Below are 18,530 nucleotides of genomic sequence, written 5' to 3'. Positions count from 1 at the left end.
TTCTTCTTAACCGACGATCGATTTCCGTTGCCAGTTCGCTGAATAATTTCAAAACTCTCAAACTTTTCTCGCTTCAGGATGAAGTGTTTGGTGCTGATGTTCACGGCTTCAGCGCTGATGGGGACGTGCCTGGCTTGGCCCCAGCAACAGCTCCTGAGGAAGGTAAGTGCGTGTGTGTGTGTGTCTGTTTGATCGTTTGTGAACGCCTTCAGAGGCCTTTACGTTCATATTAATTCTACTAAAGGAAAAAGAAATGGTACACCGACGTGGTGAGGATCATTTTATGTTGGCGTCTTGGGAGGTGTTGCCAGAGTGTAATTGGTCAGTTGAGTAGCAGTGGTGAACGCTGATTGGCCCCTTGTTACTTGCCGATCATGGTGAAGATTAGGCTGGCTTAAGCCCAACCACTGGAAATTGCTCTAGTGGAATATAGTTATACATTTCCACCATTTAAAACGGAAGAGAATATTTGATTCTCGTGTGTTTCCTGCTTTTCTCTCGAGTGTAACAAATTGTTATGTGAATCAGAACGAGGGAAATAGTGAGATGCGTCACCAGGGACATAATTATTAGTTATGCCATGGCGAGTGTTTCTGTGTATTACCTCGAAGTGTACGTGTGTATTATGTTAACCCTTCCTCTCCCCTCTGATGCTAAGTAACACCGTTAATTGCAAGGCGTTTCTTAAAACCACGACTGTAACACCAAATTTACATATTTTTCCACCGAGTGAAATTCAAGGTTTGTGTGATCTTTTTTTTTGATGGATTAATTTTGGCATGTATAATGCACTGCATTATTAGCTCTGCTCCTTTGTGATTACCTCCTGTGTGTTCTTACAGGGGAGGGAATTTTGCACTCGCGTTGCCCCCGTCTCTAAGCATTGTACATATGTACCATGTCTTCTGTGTGTATTTACACACACACACACACACACACACACACCTCCCCCAGCCCAAGGCAGGTGTGTGGATGTCTGTTAATATTAGAAGAAAATATGAATAATCATATGATTATAACAAGGACGTCGGGGAGTTCCCCTCCGTCCCTGATGAAACACGTCGGCAAGAAGATGTGTACATACGTGAGCAGTGAGTCATCCATCTCCGCGTGGTCATGATGACGAACAAAGGGAGATGGAATGGTCCAGGTGTGAGGAAGGACATTTAAATCACCGTCCGGCGCTGTGTTGTTTATGTTGGTACTACACACACACACACACACACTCTCTCTCTCTCTCTCTCTCTCTCTCTCTCTCTCTCTCTCTCTCTCTCTCTCTCTCTCTCTCTCTCTCTCTCACACACACACACATTTATTGAATTATCGAGCCTGGCAACTTCCCATGAGGGTGGACAAGACTCATGAGTGAGGCAGGAGCGGTGTTGGGGGAGCAGGTGAGGGTTGAGGTAGGGGAGGAGGAGGAGCGGGTTGGGGGTGGGTGGGTTGGTTGAGACTGGTGTGCATATTGCATGGTGAGGGTAACCTGTCGTAAGAACGGCTGTCCATCATGCTGGTGGCGAGGGGGGGGGGGATATTAGGGGGTAGGTAGGTAGGGAGGTGAAGCAGTTCGGCAGTTCGCTTTCGGGGTTCTCGATTCTTCGGGGGAGAGATGGGAAAGGGTTGGGGGTTGGGGATCGTGCTTCTGATCCACCAAGGGGGTTTAGGAGCTGTGGTTGTGGGGGGGGGGGGGTGCATGCTTCAGTGGTCTTCAGTATAGGGTGAAGTTCCTCATGCCTGGAGCTCATTGCTGTTGGCTGGTCTTGGTGACCTTGCTAGATAGAGTGAATTGGAACGATGTGCTATACAGGGGTCGACGTGCACGTCATCGGACTGAACCAGGGCCATGGGAAGCGTCCCGCGGTAAACCATGGAAAGGTCTGTGGGGGCCTGGGTGTGGATGGGGAGCTGTGGTTTCGGTGCATTGCACATCATGACGGTTAGAGAATGGATGTGAGCGGATGCGGTCCTTATTTGTTCGTCCCTGGCGCTACCTCGTTAATGATACGTATATATATATATATATATATATATATATATATATATATATATATATATATATATATATATATATATACCACTGGCCGTTTTCTTTTGAGGGCGCCTCATACTAGTTGCCATACATGGAGGTTTTGTCAAGCCTTCATATCTCGTTGTGTGGGATGGGTTGGTGGTCATGTCGCGTCATTAATGCCGGGGAATCACACATTAAGAAAAAAATAAGAAGACGCCAGAGGTCATACTTAAAAAGGTGACACAAGGTGGCTAGTGTGACATCCGGGGCCACATACTCAGGGGGGGAGGGGCGTCGCCCCGTGTTACACTAGAGGTCACACTAGGAGAACAAAGAAGGCGTGAATACAGAGAGAAAAAAAGAGAGGAGGGGATGGGTGGGTGTGTGGGGGTTAGAGGATGATGGGTGGGGGATGTTAGGGGTTGGAACAGTGGTAAGGCAACGCCCGGGTGGTACTTGGGGGGGGTGTGTTGTCTCCCCCCCCCCCTTGGGTGTATGTGTTTATGTGTGTGTGTCTGTGTGTGTTCGATATATGGAGAGAGGGATACACTTAGAGGGCCAAACTGAGTAGGCCAGCCCAGCACAGAGAGAGAGAGAGAGAGAGAGAGAGAGAGAGAGAGAGAGAGAGAGAGAGAGAGAGAGCATTATGCAGAACAAAGGGGCCCCCTTCCCACCAGGACACACCACCCCACAGGAATGCTCACCACACCACCCAGTAATTACCTTAATGAGTGATGGGAGGTGAGGGGGGGTGATGGGTGGTGAGGGGGAGGCGTAGATCATCCCCCTTTCCCCCCCGCCCATAACATCTGCATCCAAAGAGATATATCACTGTCTCTATATAAATTGATGATATCATTATATATATATATATATATATATATATATATATATATATATATATATATATATATATATATATATATGTGTGTGTGTGCATATGCTATTTCCTGTGTGGCGGGGTGGCGACGGGAATGGATGAAGGCAACAAATATATACATATATATATATGTATATATATATATATATATATATATATATATATATATATATATATATATATATATATATACACACTAATGATTTAGTTCTGTTATGGACTATGAGAACTGATGATGGCCTAATGATCTTACAACGGTCTTATAGATTCTGTCGTGCACTGTAGGAATTGATGATCATGACGTCATCATCTATATTGACCATTATAGATTTCTCCTCGTCCCCTTGTGGATCGATGACGTCATCATCATTATTGACCGCACAGATCCGTCATGGGCGGAGTTCATGACTGCGTCATGGGGAGGGGTCGGGTGGATCACATGACTGACCTTGCTGCTGCTATGTTCTACCTTGGTGACCCAAGCTCCATTGTTGTATGAAAGTGTAAGTAACAACATTATGTTGTTACAATGGCGGTTTGACAGCGGGCAACATGCAAGCATTTTTTTTTAGAGCGAGCTTTTCTGTGTATATTGTTTCTCTGTAGTTATTTTTCAGTTGTGTGTGTGTGTGTGTGTGTGTGTGTGTGTGTGTGTGTGTGTGTGTGTGTGTGATTACTGTTTGTGTGTTACAGGGAGAGAGTTTTACGCTCGTGTTACCCCCGTCTCTTAACTTTGTATATATGTATGTATCCTGTCTTTATTCTGTATGTGTGTGTGTGTGTGTGTGTGTGTGTGTGTGTGTGTGTGTGTGTGTTTAAAGCTTCATGTTCCATTAATGATGTGACTTATTACCTAATTAATCAAGCTGGTTCTTAATTCATCATCCAAACCTTTTCATTTACGTTACAATGGCGCTCAGCGTCAGACGGCGTATGAACGGTGTGTGATACGCTGTCTCGTCTTCACCACTGGAGGTCGTCTCCGGCGAGAGATGGGTCAGTAGGAAGGGGCGAGAGATGGGTCAGTAGGAAGGGACGAGAGATGGGTCAGTAGGAAGGGGCGAGAGATGGGTCAGTATGAAGGGGCGAGAGATGGGTCAGTATGAAGGGGCGAGAGATGGGTCAGTATGAAGGGGCGAGAGATGGGTCAGTATGAAGGGGCAGGTTTGGCCCTGGCAACCGCTTTGGGGGAGGGGAGTGGCGTTATCCTCCGGGTCCAATTGGATTCGAACCCGCGCAGACCTTGGGTTCAGAACACGACTCTCGAAGCGACCATTTAGTAAGTGGGTGTGGGGGATGGAAGGTTTATCTCCCGGATCAAGGTGGATTCGAACCCGCGTCGCGTTTGGCTTAGGAGCGCGACACGAAGCCACTGTTCCTGCACAGATATCGGCCACCGAGATCGGCTGGATCGGTTTGGGGCAAAAGGCCACGCCCTTGGAGGTGTCCGTTCGCGCTCCCCCACACCTCAGACGAGGCGACGAGATGGGAGCGGGAGATGGAGTTTGGCAATGGTATTATGTGCTGCCGAAGGTTTGACATGCCCAAGTTGGTAATGAGACCTTTAGAGGTTTTAGGTCAGTAGTGGTAGACAAGGTCACAGGTCAGCTGGGAGAGGACAAGGTCATGGGCCAGCTGGTGTTGGACAAGGTCATGGGGCAGCTGGTGTTGGACAAGGTCATGGGGCAGCTGGTGTTGGACAAGGTCTTAGGTCAGCTGGTGGTGGACAAGGTCATGGGTCAGTAGTGTTAGACAAGGTCATGGGTCAGCTGGTGTTGGACAAGGTCATAGGTCAGCAGTAGAACTTGTGGTTACGGGGTAACAGTTCTCTCCCTCCTATAACACCTCATTGTACAGGTCTCCTGCATGGCTTCAAGCCTCTCTTTTAGGAAAGCCTCAAACTGTGTCATACATTAAGTGGTAATTAGTAACCTTCATACATTAAGTGGTATTCAGTAACCTTCATACATTAAGTGGTAATTAGAAACCTTCATACATTAAGTGGTAATTAGAAACCTTCATACATTAAGTGGTATTTAGTAACCTTCATACATTGAGAGGTATTCAGTAACCGAAGAAGGTAATTAGAATGGAATCCAAGCCTGAGCATCGTGTAGGTGTGGAGTCCAAACCTGAGTATGGCGGAGGTTTGACTTCCTCATATCCGTATTTGCCCTTGGAGGTTGGGAGTGATTGAAGAGGTAATGTCCATGTATGGGTGGACGTGAGGACACGGGGTGGATCGTACGTGTTCGCTTCAGCGTCAGCGGAAGGGACTCGGAAGACCCTGTGTAGACTGGAGGGAATAATGAGAGAGTCCATCCTCAGTTGACATGGTAGACATGGACGTTATGGTAGACGTGGACGTTATGGTAGACATGGACGTTATGGTAGACATGGACGTTATGGTAGACATGGTAGACATGGACGTTATGGTATAGACATGGTAGACATGGACGTTATGGTAGACATGGTAGACATGGACGTTATGGTATAGACATGGTAGACATGGACGTTATGGTAGACATGGTAGACATGGACGTTATGGTAGACATGGTAGACGTGGACGTTGTGGTAAGGTAGCTAACACATTCCTGGCACGCCTTTGGAACACTCAGTGTGTGTGTGTGTGTGTGTGTGTGTGTGTGTGTGTGTGTGTGTGTGTGTGTGTGGATTTCTTAATACCATTTGAGAATACCTGACATTCCTGGTTGTGAGTTGGGTCTTATAACGAAACGCCAAGGTTGGAGGTGGGTGTGGGTTAGGACTCTCTTCCTCCTCCTCCTCTCTGTCTGTCGTGTTGGTATGGTACATACACACGGGGGGGATGATGTTAGACTCCTGGAGGGCCCCCCCTGTGGTGATGTATTGCTCATCATTCCTCTACATTTCCTCTACTGTTTTTCTTTTTCTTTTTATTGTTATTGTTTTTAGTTGTCATAGCGTCTTGCTCCTTAACCTCTGAGTCCCCAGAGGGAGGGACGTGTGTGTGTGTGTGTGTGTGTGTGTGTGTGTGAGAGAGAGAGAGAGAGAGAGAGAGAGAGAGAGAGAGAGAGAGAGAGAGAGAGAGAGAGAGAGAGAGAGAGAGAGAGGAACATCCCCCCCCCTGCCCTTCCTGTCACCACACAAAGGGTGTATACAGAGAGTGAGAGTGTGTGAGTGAGTGAGTGAGTGAGTGGGGAGGGGGAGGGAGGGAGGGAGGAGGAGGCGTCGTGATGGGCGTGGCCTCGCAGGACACTCACGTTTCCCCCTCCCCCCCCCTCACCCCTCACCCCTCACCCCCTCACCCCTTACCACTCCCCTTCCTCTCACTCGACTGTCATGAGAGTGACAGTGTTATCCCCCCCCCCCCCAGTAACGCGCTGTTACCAGCCATGTGGTCGGCGTGTTGGGTCACATGTTACGGGGAGGGGGGTAACGGGGTCGTCACACATGCGCATTGCCTATGTTTCTCGTTGTTTATGTTGTTGTTGTTATTATTGTTATTATTTCGAAGACCCCTTCCATGTGGCTCCTGTATCTTTCAGGCTGCGCTCCGCGCAGGAGCAGGGAAATGTTGGGCTCTTTCTAGAGCGAGAAAGTCGCTAGTAAAGACGATGATAACAGCCTTGCAGGTGACTTCATGCTTGTAGGCGGAGTCCGGTAACACACACACACACACACACGCACACACACACACACACACACACGTTACGAGTCATCATAGTTAAGTGTTTAGCGTTAGTGACCATGAATCAGCACGGCCCCGCATGAATTAAATCCTGGGCGCGGCAGTTGGCCCACACCCAACCTAGGTATTCATCCTCTCCGGGTCGCTTATGTGTGTGTGTGTGTGTGTGTGTGTGGCAAGGATGATCGACTGCGTGTCGCTGTTCCAAGGGCTGCTTGGAATGGAACGCTGGTTCCAGGTGGAGTTCCTGTTCCTTAGGGAACGTGGAACTGGAACGCTAGTTCCAGCAAAGGGATAGACGGGAAAGAGAACAGGAAGATTGATACTACGAATGAGAGAGGGGGAAGAATGAAGATGAGGTAATGTATCGGAATGAAAATGGAAAGAGGATCTTCCATGGGGGGGACAGTGTAAGGGGGGGTTTTGGGGGGTCAGTGGAGAGATGGGATGGTTCGGTTGACCTTGGCTGACCCCCATATGAGAGCGACGGCTCGACGTGACCCCTTTGGACACGACAGTACACAGACGACGACCACCCTTCTCTCAAACGACCCCTCTCAAACTACTACGACGAGGGCAGCACCACTTGGAACAAGGTTGTTACGACGGTTGACCACGAACGTGTGTGTGTGTGTGTGTGTGTGTGTGTGTCAAGGGCAGGGAGGCGTGGGCGGGGGTGTCGTGTGTCCTGACGGCGAGGACTCCCGCAGCAGCTGTGCTGATAACATCACCAGGACTCCCGCACATCCCCGACCATAGGACGCCAGAAGGACACACCGCCCACACCACCCATCCACCCACCTCCGTCCCTCCCTCGTTTTCTTTCTTTTTTTTTCCGTGATCTCTCTCTCTCTCTCTCTCTCTCTCTCTCTCTCTCTCTCTCTCTCTCTCTCTCTCTCTCGTCCATTCTCCATTATCTGATTTACCCTTCAGGGGAAAAACAAATAACTTACATTCCTTAACGAAACCTGATGACACACACACACACACACACACACACACACACACGCACACAGAGCTGGGGGGAGTAAGCCACAGCACCATATCTCGCCCACCGTCACCACCTGCCCAGAGAGGAGATCCCTCGTCCCCCGGGTTGCAGTTCATCGCCACCACAGCCCCGTTGAACCCGTCCATCCCAGGTGGTACAGACCGCGACAGACCCATCCTAACCGGAGTGAAATTTCAGGGATGATTCGGTAAATTGGCACATCATTGTTTACATAAAGAGACTATCTTTGTAACACTCCCCACCCCCCACCCATACTTTTTTTTTAATTAATGCTCTAATATGGATATTGTATCCGTGTTTTCCCGTAAACATTCAAACTTTGATTACAGTTAGTTCAGCGACCGACAATTATCATTTATGGTGATATTTTATTGAATATTGGGCAGGATGGATTTGGAAAACGGGAAGGATGACAAGCAAGCATGAGATAGAATGAGTTGGCTCGACGTGCTATAGGGGGGGTGATGGTGGTGGTGGGGGAGTATGACGTGTTGTCTGTGGACTGAACCAGTGCATATTGAAGCGGTCAAGGCCAACCATGGACTGTGTTTGTGAGGCTTGGTGTGTATGTGTTGGGTTGTGTGTGTTGGGGTCTAGTCGAGTTTCGGTACGTAATACATGACTGTTAAGAGAGGTGGACGAATGCAAATGAAGCCAATGTTTTGTTTGTTTTTGACGCTAACTTGCTCTGTTGGAAGAAGCAATTAGACATAAGAATTATGGTAATTATTATTATCTATCATTATTATTAGTAGTATTAGTATGTATGTATGTATGTATATCATTATTGTTATTATTATTAGTAGTAGTAGTAGTAGTAATAGTATGTATGTATGTATGTATGTATGTATGTATGTATATTATTATTATTATTATTATTATTATTATTATTATTATGGCCAGAAGGTATTCTGGGGGTGGAGGGGAGACCTGGTTTCGCCTTACCTTTGATTTGCTGTTATGTTTGCGTAGTTTGGTTATTAATCGTTTTTCTTTGTCATGTTTATGCTTACAGCCGCGATTTACACGTCTCTGTTGGATTACTTTGCCCCTTCCAACGGTAGTTTTGCACGTCTCTGTTGGATTACTTTGCCCCTTCCAACGGTAGACTTACACGTCTCTGTTGGATTACTTTGCCCCTTCCAACGGTAGTTTTGCACGTCTCTGTTGGATTACTTTGTCCCTTCCAACGGTAGTTTTGCACGTCTCTGTTGGATTACTTTGTCCCTTCCAACGGTAGACTTACATGTCTCTGTTGGATTACTTTGTCCCTTCCAACGGTAGTTTTGCACGTCTCTGTTGGATTACTTTGCCCCTTCCAACGGTAGTTTTGCACGTCTCTGTTGGATTACTTTGTCCCTTCCAACGGTAGACTTACATGTCTCTGTTGGATTACTTTGTCCCTTCCAACGGTAGTTTTGCACGTCTCTGTTGGATTACTTTGCCCCTTCCAACGGTAGTTTTGCACGTCTCTGTTGGATTACTTTGCCCCTTCCAACGGTAGACTTACACGTATCTGTTGGATTACTTTGTCCCTTCCAACGGTAGATTTACACGTATCTGTTGGATTACTTTGTCCCTTCCAACAGGAGATATACACTTCTCTGTTGAGTCGAGACAGGTGACCCACCTCTGTTGTCTGGTTTCTCCTGTTTTTACTTACCCTCTGGTTTTCGGGATCATGACTTGCAGGAGCCTGGGGGTGGGGGGTTAAAGGGGGAGTGGAAAAAGGCGAGTGTGACATCACACGATGAAGTAGTGTGAGGGGTGAGCGCGGGCGACAGTGTGAGGTAGTGTGGCGTTGGTGAGGGAATGTGGCGGTGTAGGGGAGTATGATAGTGTGTGTGTGTGTGTGTGTGTGTGTGGGACAGTATGAGGGGAAATGGGTGTAACAGCAAGTGAGCGTTACTGGGCTAAATCAGTGTTACCGTTGAAGGAAGTGTGACAGTTTGGAGGAGGGTGTGGGTGGTGTGACGTGGAAGCGAGTGCGACAGTTTTAGGGAGTGGGGCGCCGGGTGGAAACACACCCAAATGTGGTCGTCCGTATTGAAAGGGGTATAGCAGCTTGCAGCTTGAGGAGGGTCCACAGTGCGAGAGGTGGTGGAGTGAGTGTGACAGGTGTTACGAAGAGTGTGACAGGTGTTACTAAGAGTGTGACAGGTTGTTACTAAGCGTAACAGGTGTTAGTAAGAGTCTGACAGGTGTTACTGAGTGTGACAGGTGTTACTAAGTGTGACAGGTGTTACTAAGATTATGACAGGTGTTACTAAGTGTGACAGGTGTTACTAAGAGTGTGACAGGTGTTACGAAGAGTGTGACAGGTGAAAGGGTGGGGAGTAGGGGTTGAATAGAGGACGAGGGGTGGTTGAGAAGAACAGGTCACGCTTGTTACATGTGTGTGTGTGTGTGTGTGTGTGTGTGTGTGTGTGTGTGACTGTGGTTACAGAGCCGTGGTTGGGTCGTGTGTGTGTGTGTGTGTGTGTGTGTGTGTGTGTGTCCTGCTGGCCTGGTTCGCATTTTCCTACTTTGTTACTGGATTATTTCTCTCTTTACGTGAGCGCCTTGAGCACGACGGTACGGTGCGGTACGATAGGGTACGGCTCGTGCGTGTAACTGGCCTGGCTTGTGACGTCAACCTTTGAGGAGGTCAGGTCAAAGGCCAATCCATTATGATCCAAAGGTCGCACCGTCGTGATCATGGATCGTACCGTCGTGATCAAGGATCGTACCGTCGTAATCAAGGGTCGTATACCGTCGTGCTAAGGGTCGCACCGTCGTGCTCAAGGGTCGTATACCGTCGTGCTAAAGGATCGTACCGTCGTGTTCAAGGGTCGTACCGTCGTGTTCAAGGGTCGTACCGTTGTGCTCAATGGTCGTACCGTCGTGCTCAAGGGTCGTATACCGTCGTGCTCAAAGGTCGTACCGTGTATATATATATATATATATATATATATATATATATATATATATATATATATATACGGTTTGTGTTTTGTAAATATGTGTTTACATCAGTGTCGTGTTGTGAGTCACGCTACACGTCCGGGTGACCCAGTTTATGTACAAGTTTACCCTAATCTCGGAACTTGGGGGGGGGGGGGGTTGTGATGCGGTGGCGTGAATCTCTCTCTCTCTCTCTCTCTCTCTCTCTCTCTCTCTCTCTCTCTCTCTCTCTCTCTCTCTCTCCCCTGGAAGCTACAAGGGCTCCCTGAGAAGGGATTATGTTGGTAGGATGAGCCTGACCTTTGACCTCAGAGGTCAGGTGACCATAACCCAAAAGAGAGGGTCGTACCGTCTAGGTCAAGGGTCGTACCGTCTAGGTCAAGGGTCGTACCGTCTAGGTCAAGGGTCGTACCGTCAAGGTCAAGGGTCGTACCGTCTAGGTCAAGGGTCGTACCGTCTAGGTCAAGGGTCGTACCGTCTAGGTCAAGGGTCGTACCGTCTAGGTCAAGGGTTGTACCGTCTAGGTCAAGGGTCGTACCGTCTAGGTCAAGGGTCGTACCGTCTAGGTCAAGGGTCGTACCGTCTAGGTCAAGGGTCGTTGCGTTGTAGGTCACGTGTTATGTGCCTTCGTGTTCAAGGGGTCGTGATGGAAAGGTTGAAATGTTCGTGGACAGCACTGACAACAGTGGTGGCTGGCGGTGTTGGTACCAACACTGATGGTGGTGTTGGTACCAACACTGATCACCGGTGGTGCTGGTACCAACACTGATGGTGGTGTTGGTACCAACAGTAATGGTGGTGTTGGTACCAACAGTAATGGTGGTGGTGCTGGTACCAACAGTAATGGTGTTGGCACCAACAGTAATGGTGGTGTTGGCACCAACCATGATGGTGATGTTGGCACCAACCATGATGGTGGTGTTGGTACCAACAATGCTGGTGGTGTTGGCACCAACAGTAATGGTGGTGTTGGTACCAACCATGATGATGGTGTTGGCACCAACCATGATGGTGGTGTTGGCACCAACCATGATGGTGGTGTTGGTACCAACAATGCTGGTGGTGTTGGCACCAACAGTAATGGTGGTGTTGGTACCAACCATGATGATGGTGTTGGCACCAACCATGATGGTGGTGTTGGTACCAACCATGATGATGGTGTTGGCACCAACCATGATGGTGGTGTTGGTACCAACCATGATGATGGTGTTGGTACCAACACGACGCGAAGCATCGTTGAAGGTGTGGAGCAAAATGACCCACCACCACCCACCAGCGATCCGGGTACCACGCTCGCCCCAACCCCCATACCCCTTGAGACCACTAAACCACGGAGACACCGAGTCCAATATTGCTCATTGTGTCCTGAGACAGCACTACAATGGAGGTATAATACCCTACGAGGAAGATTAAACCACAGATATGGATAGATATGCTAATTAGCCGCGGGGAATGATCATGTTAATCACACACACACACACACACACACACACACACACACACGGGTGTGACAAGTCTGGGTGTCACTGTGGCCCGAGCTTGTAATTACCATATGTACACAACACACGCGTCAACATCGTCCTATGAACCTAGGGGGTATGGAACGAACCGCCAGGGGTCACTTAGGGTCATAACCATACACCGTAACGATGTGATTTGAGGGTTTTATTGACCGGGCGATGGACGCCGGGGTGACATTAACAAGAGGCGGGTGGTTGGGCGTGCGTGTCATCATGAGTGGATTATCGATCGTGGTCGCTGGGGTCAATGTACTATGTGTACAAGGAGGGTTCATCGACCTAGTGTTAGGGCTGTGCGATCGTACTGTCTTTCCTACAGGAAGGCCCGTCTCGGATATCCCGAAACGTTTTCTTCAAACGTTTCATTCCTGGTCTACGTTTTCCTTTGTAGTGGAGGACATGGCGCATATACCCTTGGGTCATGGCCATCACGGACGGAAAGAAAATGGGATGTAAGAAGAATGAAATTAATATGACGTAAATGGTGAAGGAAGTAGAGTTATATGAAGAAGGAGCGACAGGATCGTGAAGGAAGTAGAGTTATATGAAGAAGGAAGAGACAAAGTAACAAAGAGGAACTCCACAGCTTCGTTGCTGAGCCAATATCGAGGGATGATAACGGTCAATCTTCGTGTGGCTGGTCCCCACCAAGAAACGTTGAGGAAGCAGCAGCCAGACTGCGCAAGCCTCGGGTCTCAGCCTCGGTGAGACAAGGGTAGTAGGTACGCCCTTGGTAGCTCACCAGACCACCGGCTGAAATGATACCTGACCAACAGTAGAGAGGGAGAGGGTGGCGACGTCAGGGAGGACAGAAAATGGATCATGGAGGACAGAAAATGGATCAAGGAGAACAGAAAATAGATCAGGGAGGACAGAAGATGGATCAAGGACAGAAAATGGATCAGAGAGGACAGAAAATGGATCAGGGAGAACAGAAATGGATCAGAGAGGACAGAAAATGGATCAAGGACAGAAAATAGATCAAAGAAGACAGAAAATGGATCATGGAGGACAGAAAATGGATCATGGAGGACAGAAAATGGATCATGGAGGACAGAAATTGGATCATGGAGGACAAAGTGGATCAGGGAGGACAGAAGATGGATCATGGAGGACAGAAAATGGATCATGGAAGACAGAAAGTGGAACAGGGAGGACAGATGATGGACGAGGGGGACAGAAAATGGATCACGGGGGACAGAAAATGGATGGTTGAAGAGGGAGATGATGATACTTGGAGAATGCATGAGACAGAAGGACCCTGATCCCACTCTGTCTCATAGACAGGAGACAAGCCACTCTGAAATTTGTGAGTAATGTGAGCTGCCGGGGCGAGTAAGCCCTTGGTGAGTTTGGAATAACTGCTCATACGATCTTTTGAGAAGCGTATTTTGGACTTTGTGATGTTGTTATATATATATATATATATATATATATATATATATATATATATATATATATATATATATATATATATACCAAGCGAGTGACAACTAGAAAGAGAGATGTGGGTAAAAATAAAAAAAAACGCATTTGCTCTCTCTCTCTCTCTCTCTCTCTCTCTCTCTCTCTCTCTCTCTCTCTCTCTCTCTCTCTCTCTCTCTCTCTCTCTCTGGACTTGTATTTGATACTTGAAAGAAGCAATTAAGTGTATGATTTTAACACACACACACAAATACACGCCGCGCGCGCGCGCGCTCGCCCTCTGCAGGACAAAGGATGGCCGTGACCTCCTCCAGAATAAGGTTATTTCTGATATTCCAGCCTCGGGTTAGAGTCGTCCAGAGAGACTGACCCGTGTCTCTCTCTCTCTCTCTCTCTCTCTCTCTCTCTCTCTCTCTCTCTCTCTCTCTCTCTCTCTCTTTGTTCTACACTGGTAATGCAGAGTCACCCCGGGGCTAAGTCATTTTTTATCGTGGTCATGTTGTTCTCGAAACTCGCCCCTGATAATACGATAATCACACACACACACACACACACACACACACACACACACACACACACACACACACACACACGACACGGTGCACTGCACATAACCTCACACTGCACTTGACTCACACTGCACTTGACTCACAATACACATACCTCACACTGCACATACCTCACACTGCACATACCTCACACTGCACATCCCTCACACTGCACTTGACTCACAATACACATACCTCACACTGCACATACCTCACACTGCACTTGACTCACAACAGCACATACCTCACACTGCACTTGACTCACAATACACATACCTCACACTGCACATTCCTCACACTGCACATACCTCACACTGCACATACCTCACACTGCATCAGACAGAGTTGTAATTACATTACGGTATAACTGACAGTGGAATACAAACACAGAACATCAGACAATACAGTACTCACACCTCATATGTTCTTACTCTTCTTAGGATGTTCTTGCACCCCCTGGAATGTTCTTACACACACCCTGGAATGTTCTTGAACGCCATGGAATGTTCGAACACGTCCTGCAATTTTCTTATACGCCTTGGAATGTTCCCACACTCCCTGGAATGTTCGTCACACCTCCCTGGAATGTTCGTGCACACCTTGGAATGTTCTTTATTCATCCTGGAATATCCCTGACTCACCCTGGAATGGTCTCACTAGCCTGGAATGTCTCTATATCCTGGAATGTGTCAATATTCATGAAAGTCTCATTACCCTCTGGAATGTCTTAAGGCCTGGAAAGTCTTAATACCTTCTGGAACGTCTCAATGCCTCTTGGATTATCTTAAGTACCCCCTGGAACTCCCAGTACCCCCTGAAGTGCCTCAGTACCTCCTGGAAATTCTTTGTACCTCCTGGAATGCCTCAGTACCTGCTGGAGTGTCTCAGGGCCTCCTGGAATACCTCAGTACCTCCCCCAGTGACTCAGTACCTCCTGTAATGCCTCAGTACCTCCTGGAGTGTCTCAGGGCCTCCTGGAATACCTCAGTACCTCCTGGAGTGTCTCAGGGCCTCCTGGAATACCTCAGTACCTCCTGGAGTGTCTCAGGGCCTCCTGGAATGCCTCAGTACCTCCTGGAGTGTCCCAGGACCTCCTGGAATGATTCAGTACCTCCTGGAGTGTCTCAGGGCCTCCTGGAATGCCTCAGTACCTCCCGGAGTGTCTCAGTACCTCCTGGAATGCCTCAGTACCTCCTGGAGTGTCTCAGTACCCCTTGAGATGACCTTGTCCTTGCTCTTGTTATGTGAACCTTGTGTGTTATCTTCACACGCCTGGAATGATGGTATGCCACTGATATTCGCACGGTGAGTGGAATGTTTCACCATACCTGGAAGGTTTCCATATCCCTGGAATGTTACTCCACTCCTTCACCACCATCTTTTTGGTTTTCCAGGACCTCCTGGGAAAACTTCCGATATACCATGGGAATTTTCCAGTTTCCTAGAAAATATAAACCTCTGATGGATACTTAAAATCCCTGGAGTATATCTGTTCCGTTATCTTTAAACTCGATCCTGCACCTCTCTGTTCCCACCATATTTGCCCTTTGGAATCCCCTGGAATATCACGCGCCACTCCTCTCTCTCTTTGGAATGCTTACGCCAGTGTCTTCCAGGAATCCCACCCGCCCCGGAATACCCCCCTTCCCCATCCCCACCCCATCTACTCCCTCTATCGAATGCCTTTGGCTATGTCTTCCAGGAATCCCCGCCACCCTGGAATATCCGACACCGCTCCTCCCCCTCTGGAATGCCCAAGGTAGCCTGGATAATCTCTGCCTTCTTCCTCCTCCTCCTCCTGCACGTCCCCCCACACACGCCGCTGGAAGACCTTCCCCTCCCGGGTGGGGGGGCATCGTTCAGCTGTTAAGAGTAATTAGGGTAGCGTGAGGCGATCAAGGCTGCCAGCTAATTAGCGGGGGTTTAGGGGGGTGGTGGTGGCAGGTGAATTGGGGGGGGGGAGGTTAGGGGAGTGTGGGGGGGAAGGATGATGTGGGAAGCTGGAATTCATGAGTTGAAGGAGTAGCACTGGAGGCAGGGAGTGGCAGCTTCAAGTGGCACTCGCGAGGTGAGGGGAGTAGAGTGGGCGGGAGGAGGTAGTGGTCATGGAGTTGGAACTCAGGGGTTGATGGAGGCGGTGTATAGAGCCGGTGTGTCTTACGGAACTGAACTTAGGGGTTGAAGGGGTCGTACCGTCGTGTTCAAGGGGTCGTACCGTCGTGCTCAAGGGGTCGTACCGTCGTGTTCAAGGGTGTCGTACCGTCGTGTTCAACGTGTCGCACCGTCGTGTTCGAGGTGTCGTACCGTCGTTGACCCAGAGAGGCGGGCGACGTAGTTCTGTCGGACGGAGCGCGTGCATAACCCTTCGTGTTCGACTCTCATGACCCAGGAAGTAGGTCATGCTGGTTCCATTATCTCTCGACCAGGGCTGGGTCGACCAGGGCTGGGTCGACCAGGGCTGGGGGATTTCGACCAGTTTACCCTCAGGCGCTCCGTCCCGCGCCATACACAGGTATGCGTGTGGCATATATGATCGTGGAGTGACGCGCGCGCCTCTCTCTCTCTCTCTCTCTCTCTCTCAATCTATCTATCTATCTATCACACACACACACACACACACACACATCAAACAAATTCTCTCTCTCTCTCTCTCTCTCTCTCTCTCTCTCTCTCTCTCTCTCTCTCTCTCTCTCTCTCTCTCTCTCTCTCTCTCTCTCTCTGTCTATCTATCTATCTATCTATCTATCTGTCTATCACACACACACACATACACACACACACACACACATCAAACAAATTCTCTCTCTCTCTCTCTCTCTCTCTCTCTCTCTCTCTCTCTCACACACACACACACACACACACACACACACACATGAATAATAACAATATCCCGAAGAAATACTTGTTAATAATTAGGATGGCAGTTACGATCATCCCTCACGCGTCACCAACCCAACAAAAAAAAAAAGAAAAACGAAAAAAAAAAAAACACGGTTTGCTGGATTATTTTTTTTTCTTACCTATGGTATGAGAGTGGGGCACGAATGAGGGAGTCGTGCCACGAATGACGAAAGGCTGACCACCATTCGTGTCTTAACCCGTGTGTTTACTTCCGTACTTACGACGACGACTGGAATGCATAAGGGGCTCAAATTAGAGATTCAGTACAGACAAAAACAGCCCTTGTTATCTGTACTCATAAGTTCGATAAGGAATCTGGTGGGCGTTGGATAAGCGCACTTATGTTCCTGTGTCTGTGTGTCTGTTTCGCTTACGACTGGTGTCACGTGACGGACATGAGAGGAATAAATGATTTTATCTTTTTACGCCAACACGGCGGCCAGAGTCCTCACATCCAGACCTCGTAAGTGACAATAAGAGTTACTCAGTGATGTGGAGAGAGAGAGAGAGAGAGAGAGAGAGAGAGAGAGAGAGAGAGAGAGAGAGAGAGAGAGAGAGAGAGAGAATTCGTTTGATGCGTGTGTGTGTGTGTGTGTGTGTGTGTGTGTGTGTGTGTGACCTTCCATGATTCTGGGCGGGAATGGTTCAGGGAAAGGTGTCATGGAGTCTCGAGAAAACGATCGTTAGCTGTCATGGGAGGCTGGCCTACATAACCACCCTTAACGATCGTTAGCTTGACCTACATAACCACCCTCAACAGTCGTTAGCTTGGCCTACATAGCGACCCTGGATGATCGTTAGCTTTCGCGGAAGCCTAGCTTACATAACCACCCTGAACAATTGTTAACTGTCATGGGAGGCTGACCTACATAACCACCTTTAACGATCGTTATAGCTTGGCCTACATAACCAGCCTGAACGATCGTTAGCGGTCACGGGAGGTTAGCCTACATAATCCTTCCTTTCCCATATGTCTTTTACCGACCTAAGTTTTTGTCCTTGTTTCGACATGTGTTACGGTAGTTAAGAAGGTTGAACGACCTTAAACGGTTGGTCGCTGTTGAGTCAAGATATATATATATATATATATATATATATATATATATATATATATATATATATATATATATATATATATATATATATATATATATCCCTGGGTATAGGGGAGAAAGAATACTTCCGTATTCCCTGCGTGTCGTAGAAGGCGACTAAAAGGGGAGGGAGCTGAGGGGGAGTTGGAAATCCTCCCCTCCCGTTTTTTTTTTTAATTTTCCAAAAGAAGGAAGAGAGAAGGGGGCCAAGTGAGGATATATATATATATATATATATATATATATATACACATATTTCGCCACTATTGTCTCTCGTGCCTGGTGGCGTCAGAAACAAACGAAGAACGGCTTCATTAGCACGCATCCGTTCACCAGTCGTCTTATGTAATGTATTGACATTAGAACCCGCCATCTGAAGCCATGTTCCACAGATTGTGCCATGCTTAACCTTGACGGCACGTCGCCCCACGTATACCACACCGATCCAATTTATCGTATCTTCATCGATTCTTGCTCGTCTCCATTAGCCTTATTTGAATTAAAGGTTTATCACATTACCAACCGT

General features: G+C 48.1%; 1 protein-coding gene across 1 annotated transcript in view; it reads left to right on the top strand.

Annotated features, from left to right (window-relative positions):
* LOC139757496 (MAM and LDL-receptor class A domain-containing protein 1-like) overlaps window positions 1-18,530 on the top strand; it is a 60,888-nt gene that overhangs the window by 10,376 nt on the left and 31,982 nt on the right. The window contains exon 2 of the mRNA XM_071678009.1: window positions 78-162. Within this exon, the coding sequence (XP_071534110.1) occupies window positions 79-162 (84 nt within the window). The 5' untranslated portion in view covers window position 78. The remainder of the gene's footprint in view (window positions 1-77; window positions 163-18,530) is intronic.

The sequence above is a fragment of the Panulirus ornatus genome, chromosome 27, assembly GCF_036320965.1.
Source record: "Panulirus ornatus isolate Po-2019 chromosome 27, ASM3632096v1, whole genome shotgun sequence".
NCBI lineage: Eukaryota > Metazoa > Arthropoda > Malacostraca > Decapoda > Palinuridae > Panulirus > Panulirus ornatus.
This window is presented reverse-complemented; position numbering and strand designations above follow the sequence as displayed.